General features: G+C 40.2%; 1 protein-coding gene across 26 annotated transcripts in view; it reads left to right on the forward strand.

The window, feature by feature from the left end:
• CACNA1C (calcium voltage-gated channel subunit alpha1 C) overlaps positions 1 to 13,888 on the forward strand; it is a 541,815-nt gene that overhangs the window by 368,022 nt on the left and 159,905 nt on the right. For all 26 annotated transcript variants that reach the window (XM_088676810.1, XM_088676812.1, XM_060279995.2 and 23 more), the window contains one exon: positions 2,634 to 2,806. In XM_088676810.1, coding sequence (XP_088532936.1) covers positions 2,634 to 2,806 — 173 coding nt within the window. The remainder of the gene's footprint in view (positions 1 to 2,633; positions 2,807 to 13,888) is intronic.

Below are 13,888 nucleotides of genomic sequence, written 5' to 3' on the forward strand. Positions count from 1 at the left end.
TGTTGTTTAATTACACATGCTTCTGTTTTATTCTTTGTGTTCTGTTTCTTGGGTTGAAGATATGGGCCCAGATTCAACATATTCTCAATGTCATCTGCTAATGTCAGTGGGCTTTGGATCAACTTTACCTTATAAATGGACAGTGAAGACTAAATTAAAAGTATTCATTTTGTGGCATAATGGTATTAAGCAGCCTAAAGTTTTGGGGTGGGGGTTGAAAGCCAGCACTGCCAAAAGCTAGCAGTGCAAGGTGTGGAAAACACTCCCCACCCCTATATATAACATTATCAGGATTGAAACTTCACCCCAATATGCAAACTGTTGCCCCTGGTGGAAGTAATGAATATAGTAAATAACATGATCATAACTCATGAGCTTATAACTAGAATTTATGAGTGGTTTACGTGGGGTCTCAGTAGGGATTGGGAAGCACAGGTATAATTGCTTTGATTATTATTGGCTTGATAAGTTGATATCACAACGGAACTGGTAAATGTTGGCTATGTACCTGTGTGTCACAGAGGATTGGGCAATTTTAGAATTTGAATTCTAAGACCCCTGAGTGATTAAAGCACATAAGTTGTCTATATGCCATAGGTCTTTTCTTGTTATTACAATAGTGAAGCAGTTTCATAACTGTTTAATGAAACGTTGGCCATAGACAGAAAAATAATTCCTATTGCTTATTGGGTGATTTCCATTACATGTAATTTCAATGGGATTTTTCTGAGAATGACTAACGTTGGATATCACCCTATGCATGTGACGACATGGTAAAGAATTGGTAAAAAATGAATGGAAGTATATGAAACAAATTTTAACCTACTAGTGTTATGATTATTTATTCAATTTATATCCCATCCTTCCTCTGGAAGGTGCTTCTCAGATTATTATTTTTCTTGGCTAACAACTCTCCAATGTAGCTCCATTTAATCATTGAAAGACAGGGCAGGTTTTTGTTTTTGTTTGTTTGTTTGTTTTTGTTTTTGTCTTCTGAAAAATGGGGGTCTGAAACAAAAATAATGGTGGTAAAATAGGAAATATTTCAATTTTTACATTTTATACATGTCAATTGAAAAATGCAGGTTGCCCATTAGCTGTATAAACATTTGTTACAATACACGCTTAGCAGATTGCTGATTTGTTCTGAGGAAATTGCCCACATGAATAAAAGGGTAGTTCAGTCAACAAATCTTTTGATAATTTGCTTTCTTGGTATGACAGCTAACAAGCATAAATAATTGGTGCCCATTGTAAGATGTGGAACTGAATACTGAATGGAAATTGCAGTCATTTCACAGAATAATGCCAAATTTGGAGGTCATTCTTGGTCATATATTGATATTGAATAGATTCAAACTAGCACCATAGATGGAATTTTTAAAGAATTTCATTAGATATTCCCGGACACACCAGGCCCTCATAGATCAGATTTTAAGACACTGGTTTTTGTACTACATTACTGTTGTTGCTGTGGAGTGATTTTTCAAAAGCACTAATTTTTCCAATATTATTATACTTGCAATAACTCAATAGTAGAATTCCTTATTTGCAAGCAGAAAGTCTCAAGTTCAGTTGTCAGATCTCTACTTTAAAAGATTACAGGGAGCAGGATGGGAAAAACAGATGGGAATCATTATTTCTAGTTGATACTTTGGGAGCAGTTGGTACACAGCAGCAGGTCCGGATCTAGGTAAGGTCCCGGTGGCACGGGGCGCCAGGAAGCCGTGATGCGCGCTGCAAGGGCGGGGGCGCCGGAGCGATCTCCGTGACTCAGCGCCAGGGCGCCCGACCTGCTTGAGACAGCCCTGCACAGCAGCTTTGAAAATGATCAGACTATCTAAAGAGGCATCAGACAAATATGAACACTAATTTTTCCACTTCCTGGTTCCCCATACATTAAAAAAGTGTTAACAATATTCAACAAGCCTTCAATATGCAATAATGCTTATACAGTGCTTGGAAGGAGAAAGGCATTGTATTTCTCACTATCCATCTTTTGTTTTAAGTTCCATGCCACAGAGCTTCAGCTTCTAGTAGGAGCACTTTGTTTTTTCCACATTTGTCATATTTGTGATGTATCCATCTACCTTATGACAAAGCTGTCTTCTAGAACTGATCTACTGAGCTGTTTCTGATCTTCCTTAGGGTTAAGTGGAGCTTCTTTCAATCCTCCACTTTAAAGTCTTCATTATGAGATTCCTAAGAGAATACAGAGCAAAGCCTGGCATGATGACAGATATACATCGGCACATACAGAAGCTTGAGGTTTTGCCTTGAGTTGAGAAAAGACTGTCCTTATGTCACTGCAGTACAGATAATAGTTTGTTCAAGAATATTCAGAATAATATTTTCTTGCAAGCATTTTATAAGAAATAATAACAAAAATAATCATTAATTCTCTTTGAGAAATGATTTGAGATACAGAACAAGTAGCTGACATTACCATCTTAAAGATAAGTCATTGTATATAAAACAGAGGAATCACATGTATTAATATGGGTTGAAATTAATATGGACAGCCAAGTTACCATAGCAGGAAATTTATAATCTCCAGTGCAATTCAAGCTAATTCTTTTTTATCTTTCTTTTGGTCTCCTGTTCTCATCCTTTAATCCCCTCCCTCTTGCCAGGGAGTTTTCTAAAGAGAGAGAGAAAGCAAAAGCTCGAGGTGACTTTCAGAAGTTGCGAGAGAAACAACAGCTGGAGGAGGACTTGAAGGGATATCTGGACTGGATAACTCAAGCAGAAGATATTGACCCAGAAAATGAAGATGAGGGCATGGATGAAGAGAAGCCCCGAAACAGTAAGCAACTCTCCTCTGTTTGTCCTAGGGTGTCTAGCCAGCAATTAATGTTCTTTATGGGCTGCAGTAATGTCCCTATGCTCGGGAACTTAGAAGGGTGCACCCAAGCCTTGCTAAGATAAATTTTGCCATACTGCAACACTATCAATGTTTGCTACATAAAACTGGGGAAGGGAATGGAGGGTCCACCACCAGAGGTGTCATGTGGCAGCAGAAAAAATAAAAATACTGTCCATGGTGTAAAACAAACCAAGGGTTCTTGGGGGCATGTTGGGGATCCATAGGATCCCATTTCTTCTTGGTCCCCTGACACACCCACCCCACAATGCCAGCCAGGATAAAGAGATGCATCTTCCAGTCACCAAAAACTACGGTGAAGTTGCCAGGCACACCTCTGTGGTGAGGAATTACAAAACCTTGGGACTGTCACAGAAAATGCCCTCTCCTGTATTACACACACACTGAGCTTCAGAGGATAACAGAACTACCAAGAGGGTTCCCTCTTAATACCCAAGAGGAGCTGTTGGGAAGCAGACAGTCTTTCAGATATCTGGGACTTGAGTTGTTTAGGGCTTTAAACACTATCATGCGCACTTTAAATTGGGCTCAGAAACAAACAGGCAACCAATTTGTGAATGCTACTCACCTGTTGATTTCTCTTACCTCCGCTGAGAGATTGATACTCATCAGTATTAGGGGCAGTGCTTTTTTATTATTAGGAGTGCTCTCACTTTCCTACTCATACTGAAATACTGCCCTTCAATGAGGCCAAACTTAGATTCACAAATGTTTAGGGGGACGTGTCCCCCTGCATCCCCCCAGAAAAAAGCACTGATTAGGGGAATTAGTAAGAATGCTTCTAAAATCCATCCTCCTTTATTTCTCCCTGGATTTTATTAGTGTCATAATGTCTTGACCTGGCCACATGGTGGCATCAATGTTTCTGCTTTCTGTCACTGTGTTTTCAAAATTTGTAATTATGACAGCACATTCTTAGTTTCACACTGAGTGCACACATAAACAACCCCCCCATGCACATAGCCTTTTCCTTTTTAAAATATATGTATCTTAATGTAATGGTGAGTACAATTGGGCACTAAAAATAAGTATGTGATGCTTTAATGTGTCCTGCAAATGGCCTAGCTGGGGTGGGGGTGGGGTGACCCCATGATGAATGGGAGAAATGAAGGGCTGTAACAAGAACCAACAGTGCATTCACCATTTCTGAAATTAATTAGAAAATTTCATTTTGAATAATTGGAAGACAGGCAAAGCAGAACACTGTGGAAGAAAAATCTGTCCACCCATGGGCACTGGTATTTGGCAGTGTTTCAGATAATGAAATGGGATACAGAGAATCTTACCCTTTCATGCTCCGTTTTAATCGGCACAGGAAACCTCTACTCTTTATTAGCTCCTGGGGATATTTTTCTTTCATTCATCTTGAAATACCAGGTCTTGAACCTTTCATACTAGTAGCCAATTAACAGACAGTTCTTTTGTTCTTAACATTCATTGTTGAAATGTTCATTATCAGCTATATTCTTTTGGACAGGGAAAACCCAAAATATTCCCATAGATATACTCTGCTATCCCTGTTAAATACCAAATAAATAATACCTGATCAATTCTTTATATGGCCAAACAAGCATAGATTTTCATTAAAACAAATCCGAATCACTTTATTTCAGCTTTAAGCTCATAGACATAATAAAACAAGAACAGAAACGTGCACGATTTGATTTACAATTAAAAGGTAAAATAGCTTAAAGGCTATACAGAATTAGATAAGGATATAATAAAAGAATTTCAACTTGTATATAACAATCTATTCTGTCTCTTATATGTCAAAACAGAAGTTTAAAAATTTGCCATTTGTAGAGTTACAAACGGATTTGTATCTTGGCAATAGAAAAACAAGGCGAGAATCTTCCAGATGTCCGGGAAGTTTTTGAATTAGTGGGAGCAATAAATTCTTACGGACAGCACAATATAAAGGACATATAAACACTATGTGCTGCAGGGTTTCAATCGAGGAGTTATCACAGGCACATAAAACCGAAACCTGGCCCTTAGAAAATCTGTGGAGGAGGACATTTGAGGGGAAGACATTAAAATATGCCTTAATAAAAGCAAAACGATGAGTGGCAATAGGAAGGGATGATAAGATAAGGATTAACACCCAGATGCCGCGGAGAACATGTCCCTTCATCAAGCATAAGATTGCGTTGCATCTCTATATCGTCCAATCTTTGGGTAATAATCTTTTTTGCTGTAGTAAGATTGTACTTCAGAATTTCTAAAGGCGGAATTCCAAAAAGCGAGAGTTTGTTCCTTAAGCTGTTTGAAATCAATCTTGAAGTCCAGAGTGCATGTCTGACCACCACCAAAACTGATAGGGACAGCAACATCATATTAAGAAGCACTAGATTAACTGATGGACCACCTAGTTCTGGCAAGGGGATGATGTGATAATGAGGCTTCAGTTTATCCACACCATACATTAAAAACACATGGCTTCCTGCAAAATATCATGGGAACTGTAGCTTAATTACAGGATTCTTGGGGGGAAGTCATACACTTTGAATATATGATGGAGACGAGACCATTTGTTCATGTCAGATTGGCACAGAAGTCAGGTGATGAAGAAAATCAAGCAGAGGTTGGGTACATCTTTGATGGGGTTCTTACTTGCTTCATGTTTGCAGTTTAAATGGTACCTCTTATTTGCAATATTGTTTTCATTTGTAATTAATAGCTAAAGGTGTATTTCAGATGTCGGATTATCTTTTGTTAAAGCTTGGTGAGTTTTACAACCTGAACCTATGCATCCAGAAATAGGCACCACTGAGTTCAATACAGCTTAGTTGAAGGGAATTATGTACAGTATAGGACTGCATCCATGCTAATTCTAATAAATAATGTAATATGGGCATAGTTGTGGACTATTTGGGAACATGGCTGTTGGGGTTATCCCGATGAGCACCTGCACATCAAATTTACCACTATGCCATTGCTTAGACCTGTAGGGATGTAAAAGAAACACCTCCTCTTATAGGATGAAGTTGAAAACTAACAAGACTTTAAAAGGACTGATGCCCAGAATCACTCGGATCCTCATATCGTTGAGCTAGAAAAACAATGGAAATCTATGTATCTCCCATCTTAACTATGTAGAAGTGGCTAAGACAGTTCATGTGGTGGTGACAGGTACAAGGTTTGGTTGTATATCAGGGCTGACTGAATATCAATGGGAATGTGATGTAAGTGAGTTTGTATAAAAAAGAGAGGTTAGAAAAACAGACTGGGGCATCTGATGGAAAGAAGGAGACTGATAAATGGTTCAAACTTTTACAGGAAAAACAGATATGTATTCAAAAGCAACAACAATTTTCTTGGATGGTTTTATAGGAAATAATAATTATAATTATAATAATTTATTATTTATACCCTGCCCATCTGGCTGAGTCTCCCCAGCCACTCTGGGCGGCTTCCAATTTAATATTAAAACAATACAGCATTAAATATTAAAAGTTTCCCTAATCAGGGATGCCTTCAGGTGTCTTTTAAAATTAGGATAGCTGCTTATTTCCTTGACATCTGATGGAAGGGCATTCCACAGGGCGGGTGCTGCTACCGAGAAGGCCCTGTGTCTGGTTCCCTGTAACCTCACTTCTTGCAATGAGGGAACCGACAGAAGGCCCTCGACGCTGGATCTCAGTGTCCGGGCTGAACAATGGGGGTGGAGATGCTCCTTCAGGTATACAGTACCAAGGCCATTTAGGGCTTTAAAGGTCAACACCAACACTTTGAATTGTGCTTGGAAATGTACTGGGAGTCAATGCAGATCTCTCAGGACTGGTGTTATGTGGTTCCGGCGGCCACTCCCAGTCCCCAGTCTAGCTGCCGCATTCTGGATTAATTGCAGTTTCCAGGTCACCTTCAAAGATATTGACCTTTTTGGTCACCTTGACATAAAATGATTTGGGGGCAGATGGGTTTGCTCTTTCTGCATTCATCTGTGGAGGCCAGAGAGCTTCAATGGGGTTTTACTGCTTTTCCCAAATGCTGGTGCCTTAAGAGGTTATTCTATATGAAAAATAAAAGTGCTGCTTACTAAAACAGCCCACATTATATTGTTCATGGGCAGTGTCATAGTTTAATTTTAGTTGCTGAAACATGGTATGTATGAGTGTGTGCACGTGTGCACCCAGTTCAGTAGCATAGTCATTAGTAGACAGCTACTTTGCTTTTTGGCTTTTGTTCACTAGTAGATGTACAAGAAGTGTCAAGGAAAAGTCAGCTTTCTTTTGGAATGGAAGTTCTACATCCATATCTTCTCAAACCCACAGTGTTTCTCCCTCTGTATTATTCAGTTTCCAGACACATAGCCTGATGAAAAGAAGTTAGAATATTTTGGCTATCCTATATAGCTGGGATATTTGGGGAGCTCTTTCACTTCTTGTATTAAAAAAATAACAGCCAAGGCACAGCGGCAGCAGAATTTGCCTAAGTGAAAATCATGAAATAGCAGAGGTTGGGAGCCAAGCTGTTTATCAGTTCATCTCCTTAGCTCACCAATTTAGCATCTGGAGAGCAGTGCCAACCAGACCAATTCCCTTTTGCTCCTCAAGCACAAATACCACAAAACAAAATACAACGTCATAGAATGATTTATTATCTGCCGTCAAAAATTGATCAAAGGGGAGAGAAGGGGAGAGTGCAGCAGTGTCTACTTTTATCTTTTGCCACTGAAGTGGAAAATAATCATTTAGTAACTAAGGAAAGATTAGCTGCAAATTCTAACAATTGTAGGCGCTATGCAAGAGAGCCTGACTAAAGCACCACAGGAACAGCAGTTATTGTGGTGGTGGAATACACTGTGTGTGTCTTGGAGAAGGGGGAGAATTAGACACATGCCAGAACTTTCACAGAGAAGAAACTATTGTCATTACTTGTCACTACCGGTATGTCATTACTTAAGGATCCATAATTTATCTCATGCATGCTGACATGAAAGTAAATGCTGCAGCTGGCACCAATTTTTTCTGGGATTAGGGAATGTGTCTTCCCTAGTTACCCAGTTTGACAACTAAACCAATAGTGTTGGTCCTACATTGCTTGGGACTGCATACACACCATTCATTTAAAGCTTCCCTCAACGAATCATGGGAGCTGTCATTTCACTCTTGTTGTTGTTGTTGTTTAGTTGTTTAGTCGTGTCCGACTCTTCATGACCCCATGGACCAGAGCATGCCAGGTACTCCTGTCTTCCACTGCCTCCCGCAGTTTGGTCAAACTCATGTTGGTAGCTTTGAGAACACTGTCCAACCATCTCGTCCTCTGTCGTCCCCTTCTCCTTGTGCCCTCCATCTTTCCCAACATCAGGGTCTTTTCCAAGGAGTCTTCTCTTCTCGTGTAGTGGCCAAAGTATTGGAGCCTCAGCTTCAGGATCTGTCCATCCAGTGAGCACTCAGGGCTGATTTCCTTAAGAATGGATAGGTTTGATCTTCTTGCAGTCCATGGTACTCTTATATAATTTAACTCTTATAGAGCTGCAATTCCAAACACCCTTAACAAACTTCAGTTCCCAGGATTCATTGGAGGAAGTCATGTGCTTTAAATGTGCACAGTCTGGGTATGTGCACAATCTGGATCCTGCCATGGTTTGGAAGAATTAACAATAAGCAATGGAAACAACAGTCACTAATATTAACATTACTGAAATTCCCCGTGTTACACTTTAATTAATAGTTTTATAGCTTCTGCAGTATGTGAGCAACTCTTATTACCTAGAGAGGGATTCAACTAGTTTTTAAAATAATTAGGAGCATATTTTATGTTTCTGGTGCATCTCTTGGGCAGCAGTAACATTGCTTCATTGTTCCATTGTTTTCATTGCCTCCGTGTTCCTCTTCTTCTTCTCTCTCTGTTTCAAAGGAACCTGTGATCATGAAACAAAATGCAAGTTGAAAAAGAAAGCAACAATTTTAAAATAAAAAATAAAAACTTATCACCAGCCTTTCATTCTCTTCCCGTGGTTGCTACCAAGGGAAGGTAAATTCTGTCTAGTTGAATGCAAAATAGAAACCAACCAGTGTACCCAAGGATAATCACAACAGCAAGGACAAAAGGAGGAGGGAGAGATGAAAGAGTCATTGGGTTGAGAGTCAGGGTCCAATGCATTTGAGATCATAAGAAAATGCTTAAAAACAAAACTGTATTAATATTATAAGATTCTAATTCTAAGGGATCCCATTGCCTGCACTTTGGATCCAAAAATGTGAAGCCTTTAACTCCTCTATTATTTTTTGTGGGATAGTTCACATATTATCCCAATAGCATGGTAACCTTTGATAAACCAATAAATTCTTCAAGTAAACTGGCTGAGTGGTTACTATCAGATGCTGCAAGATTCTTTTGCTCTTCAAAAAATACAAATTTTCAAGCATGTCAGGCCTGTGCATCACAATAAACTTTAATTTTAGAGAATTACTCAGAAGCTCCAACCTTCCTTAAAAAAAAGAAAAGAAAATTGGTGGTACACCTCTTTTTCTTCTGCATGGAAGGAGAAAGATTGCAGAGTGAGAAACTTTTTCCTAATCCCACCTTATAAATAAAAGTAAAAGTTGGTTTACAAAGTAACAAGTCTATTTGATAGTTTATTTTTATTATTTAATTTCTCAAATTCATATACTATGTAACTACAATTGTCTCTAAGCAGTGCACAAAAATCCCAATACAATGGAAATAAAAATCAGTTAAAATAGCCACATGATTTAGATTTGTTACAAGCACATTGTGATCTGCCTCTTTGAAATCAGTTGTGTAGGGCCACATGGGGAATTATGCCTCAGGCTGAAGGAGCTGTCCTTAGTGAAAGGATGCTGTCAGGGGATTGTTGTGGCTACTCTCGAGTAAAGACGCTCCAGTCCGCGCTGTCTTTAAGAGTTTTATTGTGCACACTATTTACAGTGCAGAGATAACAGAAAACATGACCGCCTAGTCCGATTCAGAACCCGGCAATGGCTGCCGCCTGCTTTTCAGCCAGCGTAAAAGCCTGGGCACCACAAAACATTGCCCCTTTGCCCTACATGTGGGGCCGCGCCTCAATTCGAGCACTGGAAGGAGAGATCTCCCCTCTTGCCGGCTGGGGCGGCGCCTGGGCTCCGACGTCTCGCTGAGCCCCTCATCTGCTGACCCTCAACCAGAGCAGTGCCAGGGCTCTGACACGTCTCTGAGCCCCTCCTGCATGCTCTGTTCCCCCTAGCGTTGCCAGGGCTCAGACACCTCACTGAACCCTCTCTCCATTCTGCTCCATTCCTCATTCCCTCCTCCTGACTCGCTGCTTGTGCTGTCGCCCCGAAGAGGGGGGGGGAGGCTCCCTGTAGGGAGTCCCCCTGACAGATATATTTTGTTTCAGTTCCTTAATAAAAAATTAAGACGTAAACAACATCCTGATTCATAGCCATACCCACACATAACACATGACAGTGGGATAGTGCATGATTTTAAAGTAGGAAGGGAGTGGAAGTAGAAGCCTTTGGTTAAAGAAGAGCACCTACCCATACATCTGAACTGGTTTTTTTTACTCATATTAACATTACCACAGCACTGGATTCTGCTGTACACCTGCAGCAGAAATAAAATACAGGTCTCAGCCACACTTCTCATTCTAGTACAAGAGCTGTGTCTTAAGCTGATTTCAAAAGTGGATATGGTTTGTTTGTTTTTTTAAAAAAATTAAATTTATATCCAAACCTTCTTCCCAGAGGGGATCAGGATTGCATGGGGTGATCAGGGCAGTCTCGAGCAGGCCAGGCGCCCTGGTGCTGAGGCGCGGAGATCGCTCCGGCGCCCCCGCCCTTGCAGCGCGCAGCACGGCTTCTACACGGCTTCGCAGCGCCCCACCTGCCGGCCCGGTGCCCTGGCGCCCCGCGCCACCGGGACTATACCTAGAGCCGGCCCTGGGGGTGATCATAGGAGAAGACAAAACCTCCATACCCAGCAGACCACTACAGGACCACAAGAACGGCCTTTTCTGCAGACTGTAAGACCTGGGGTAGCAAATACAGGGAGAGGCACTCCTTCATGTAACTGGGTCCCAATTCATTCAGGGCTTTGTAAGCTAAACATAATACCTTACATTGGGCCCAGCAGCAAACAGGAAGAAAGTGCAATTCTCAAATAATTCATTTTATGTGATCTTTTCTTGGTCACTGCTCAACACTCCTGTGGCCATAGGAGCCACCTCCTAGGAGCTGAGGAGGCTTGGTCCTCCAATAAAATATTTGAGGGGGCCAGCCCACCCCCCAAGTTGATCATAGAAACCTAGCATCTTAGAGCCAGAAGGGACCCAAGATCATCTAGTCCAACCCCCTGCAATGCAGGAATCTCAGCTGAAACATCCACGACAGATAGCCATCTAACCTCTGCTTAAAAACCTCCAAGGAAGGAGAGTCCACCACCTCTTGTGGGAGTCTGTTCCACTCTGAATGTACATTGCCATTAAAATCATGTGCATGCACCGTATCATGTGGTTGATTATGTGGGACGGTACTTACCTGCCCCCCCCATATCTTATTTAAGCTGGGACCCCTGCCTGTGGCCATCTTTTGCACCAGCTTCAGCTTTTAGACTGTGTCCCCACCACCACCTCACAAGGTGATTTCACAGATTTTACAAATAGAAACTTTGCTCTCTTAAACCATCCATGAATGAATACCATGCAAATCTATCCTTTGAAACTATTGCTTAGGAATCTAAAATACAGTATCATCATGATCAACTAACAAAGAACAGAATCCTGGCAATAAAAAGCAAAATCCTAGCCATTGTGTTTTCAGAGAGAATCTTGAAAGAAGCTGTTTGATAAAACCCCCAAACCCAAGTCATATTTTCTAGGAGAAGAGAATGATAAAACAGCTGTACCATACATGGCTTCTCCCAAGAAAATCCTGGGAACTGCAGCTCCCAGAGCTGCAATCCCTAGGACCCTTAACAAACTACAGTTCCCATACTTCTTTGGTGGAAGTCATGTGCTTTAAATGTATGATGTGATAATTAAAAAGTTGGAAGAGGGAGTGGTACACAGGAAGGAAAGGAAGAGGGCATGGGCATGGACAAAGAGAAAAGCCTAGGGGAAGAAAAGCAGAGCAAATGAGCAGAGCAAAATGGGTATGGCTGGGAGCTGCAGAGGTAAGGAGGGCTGATATTCATGAAATAACCAGGCAAATGTTGGACTGTACCTTTCCTGTATAATTCTGTTTTCCCCAACCAGGACTTTAAATGTAAAGACAGCTCTTTCTCTGAGAATTTGTCCAGATTAAATCAGTTTAGTGACAAAAATATTCGAAGAATCATGATCAGAATAGCAGGAGATATAGAAGGTTATAAATTAGTTACTTTGACAGCTGTGTGAGGGAAGCTTGCATAACACCTGCCCACACAAGGCCTAATTCAAGGTAATATTAACAGTTCCTCACTTCTATGAATGCTACAAAAAGTCTTCACAGACTACAAAAAGCAACTATTGCAAACCTATCAAATATGCCTGTTTTTCAATTCAGTTTGGCGCAGTTTATCCATTTTCACTGTCTGAATAGTTGCAGAAGTTAAAATTACATACTTGAAAAGCTTGCTTTAAGAGGAAAGCCCTTTAAAGCATTGTTTAACCTCTTGATTCCAAGCTGAAAACAGTGCTGGTTGCATTTTTCTGCCCTGTAAGATTTTATGATAATGGCAAACCTGTTAGTAAAACTGCCTGAAGGTGTGCTGTGTTCAAAATTACAAATATTTTTATTACGAATTACAAATTTACTACTAAATTACAAATATATTTAGTAGACATAACATTATGTTAGCTGGTTGTTAAGAATGCTGAAGTGTATTTTATTATCATTTCAGACTAGTAGCAGGCGGCCTACAGTCTCAATTTAAAAACTTAATGTAAAAAAAATAGTGAAATGTTATATTACCTGGGAATTATATGCACTTGGGAACTGACTTTGGGCCAGAAAATAAATTCAGTATAGTTATGCTTTTGGGGGATTGCACTTGTTCAGCCTGCAGGTGGGAGAATGCATATTCAAATGTTGCCTTTTCCAAAAAATGTACAAAATTTGCATATTAGGGAGAAATATTCAGTTTAGCTTCCTGTTCCCCCACATATGCAGGGAGGTTTTGTTTTGTTTTGTTTTGTTTTTAGAGGAGTCAGGCTGGTACAGTGTAGAAACAGCTTTTTAGGTTTTAAGACTGCTGAATGTATAAACTCAGTCCTTTCTTGGAACTCTTGAGTTTTGGGGTGGGGTGGGGGATAACTGAGGGCTCTTGAGGAAACATGTATTTCCCCCTCTTTCATTTTTCTTCTTGTGAAAGGATGTTCAGTATGATGATTCGGAAATGATTTAAGCCATCTTTGGGCTTTTGTCTGAACATTTGAGAGTTAAAAGTGCCTAGGGGTCAGGGCATGCATGCAAGCTTATGCATTTAGCACCAAGGACTGAAGGGGGTTTCAGAGTGATCTTGAGATGAAGAATGAAAGGTGGCATCTAAACAAGAAAATGTTGAGGTAATTCAAACTGTTGAGGTTTTCAATTACCTCACACAAACTAAGTAAGTGTGTGTTCCAGTCATGACAAAGAGGTAAGATTTCTAGATATCCTAGAAATTACAGTGCACTATAGAACAGTTGGCAATGGAATTGATCAGAGGGAAGTCAAACCTAAATCTTAAGGTGTGACCAGGATCTGGTGTGAGATGTAAGCCATGTTGAATTGATTGCAAACAGTGATCACAGTGCTATCAAACATAACATATGTAAGTGGAAAACTGCAAAAAAAAAAAATCCAATACAGACACTTTTAATTTCAGAAGAGGAAACTTAACAAACTTACCCATGAATAGGTCTTGTCAGCAGTGAACATCTTGTGGCAATGAATTCCATAAGTTAATTTTGGACTCAGTTGAAAAGGTCATACCATTTTTTGTAGCAGTTTATTCTAGTGAAATATAAAAGGAGCTTTTGAACCTTTCTAAATTCTTCTACAAAGTATCATTTTACACTCTGTAAGAAATGCCATT

Source organism: Zootoca vivipara, chromosome 9 (assembly GCF_965207765.1).
Source record: "Zootoca vivipara chromosome 9, rZooViv2.hap1.1, whole genome shotgun sequence".
Lineage (NCBI taxonomy): Eukaryota > Metazoa > Chordata > Lepidosauria > Squamata > Lacertidae > Zootoca > Zootoca vivipara.